At 68.2% G+C, this 308-nt stretch overlaps 1 protein-coding gene across 1 annotated transcript in view; it reads left to right on the forward strand.

Annotated features, from left to right (window-relative positions):
* Positions 1 to 308, forward strand: part of LOC119591657 (serine/threonine-protein kinase meng-po-like) — a gene marked incomplete in the record, with an annotated part of 3,016 nt that overhangs the window by 767 nt on the left and 1,941 nt on the right. Inside the window, 1 exon segment of the mRNA XM_037940411.1 lies at positions 33 to 272. Within this exon segment, the coding sequence (XP_037796339.1) occupies positions 33 to 272 (240 nt within the window).

Here is a 308-nt window from a genome sequence, read left to right on the forward strand (position 1 = left end):
AGCTACTCTAACCCCCGCCCACCCTCCTGCAGGTGTACCTAGCGGCCGAGCGGGCGACGGGGGAGGAGGTGGCGCTGAAGGCCGTGTACCGCGACATGGTACGGCGGCGGGACGTGAAGCGAGAGTACCATTACGCGTCCCACCTCGACCACCCGAACCTGGCGAGCGCGACCGCCCGGCTCTTCCAGACCGACCTGTACTTCGTCTACCCGATGGAGTACGCGGCCTACGGGGACCTGGGGGCGCTGCTCAAGGCCAGGACGGTGGAGGAGGTGAGGCGACCGGCGCAGCGGGTGCTTGTCTATGCT

Source organism: Penaeus monodon, chromosome 29 (genome assembly GCF_015228065.2).
Source record: "Penaeus monodon isolate SGIC_2016 chromosome 29, NSTDA_Pmon_1, whole genome shotgun sequence".
NCBI lineage: Eukaryota > Metazoa > Arthropoda > Malacostraca > Decapoda > Penaeidae > Penaeus > Penaeus monodon.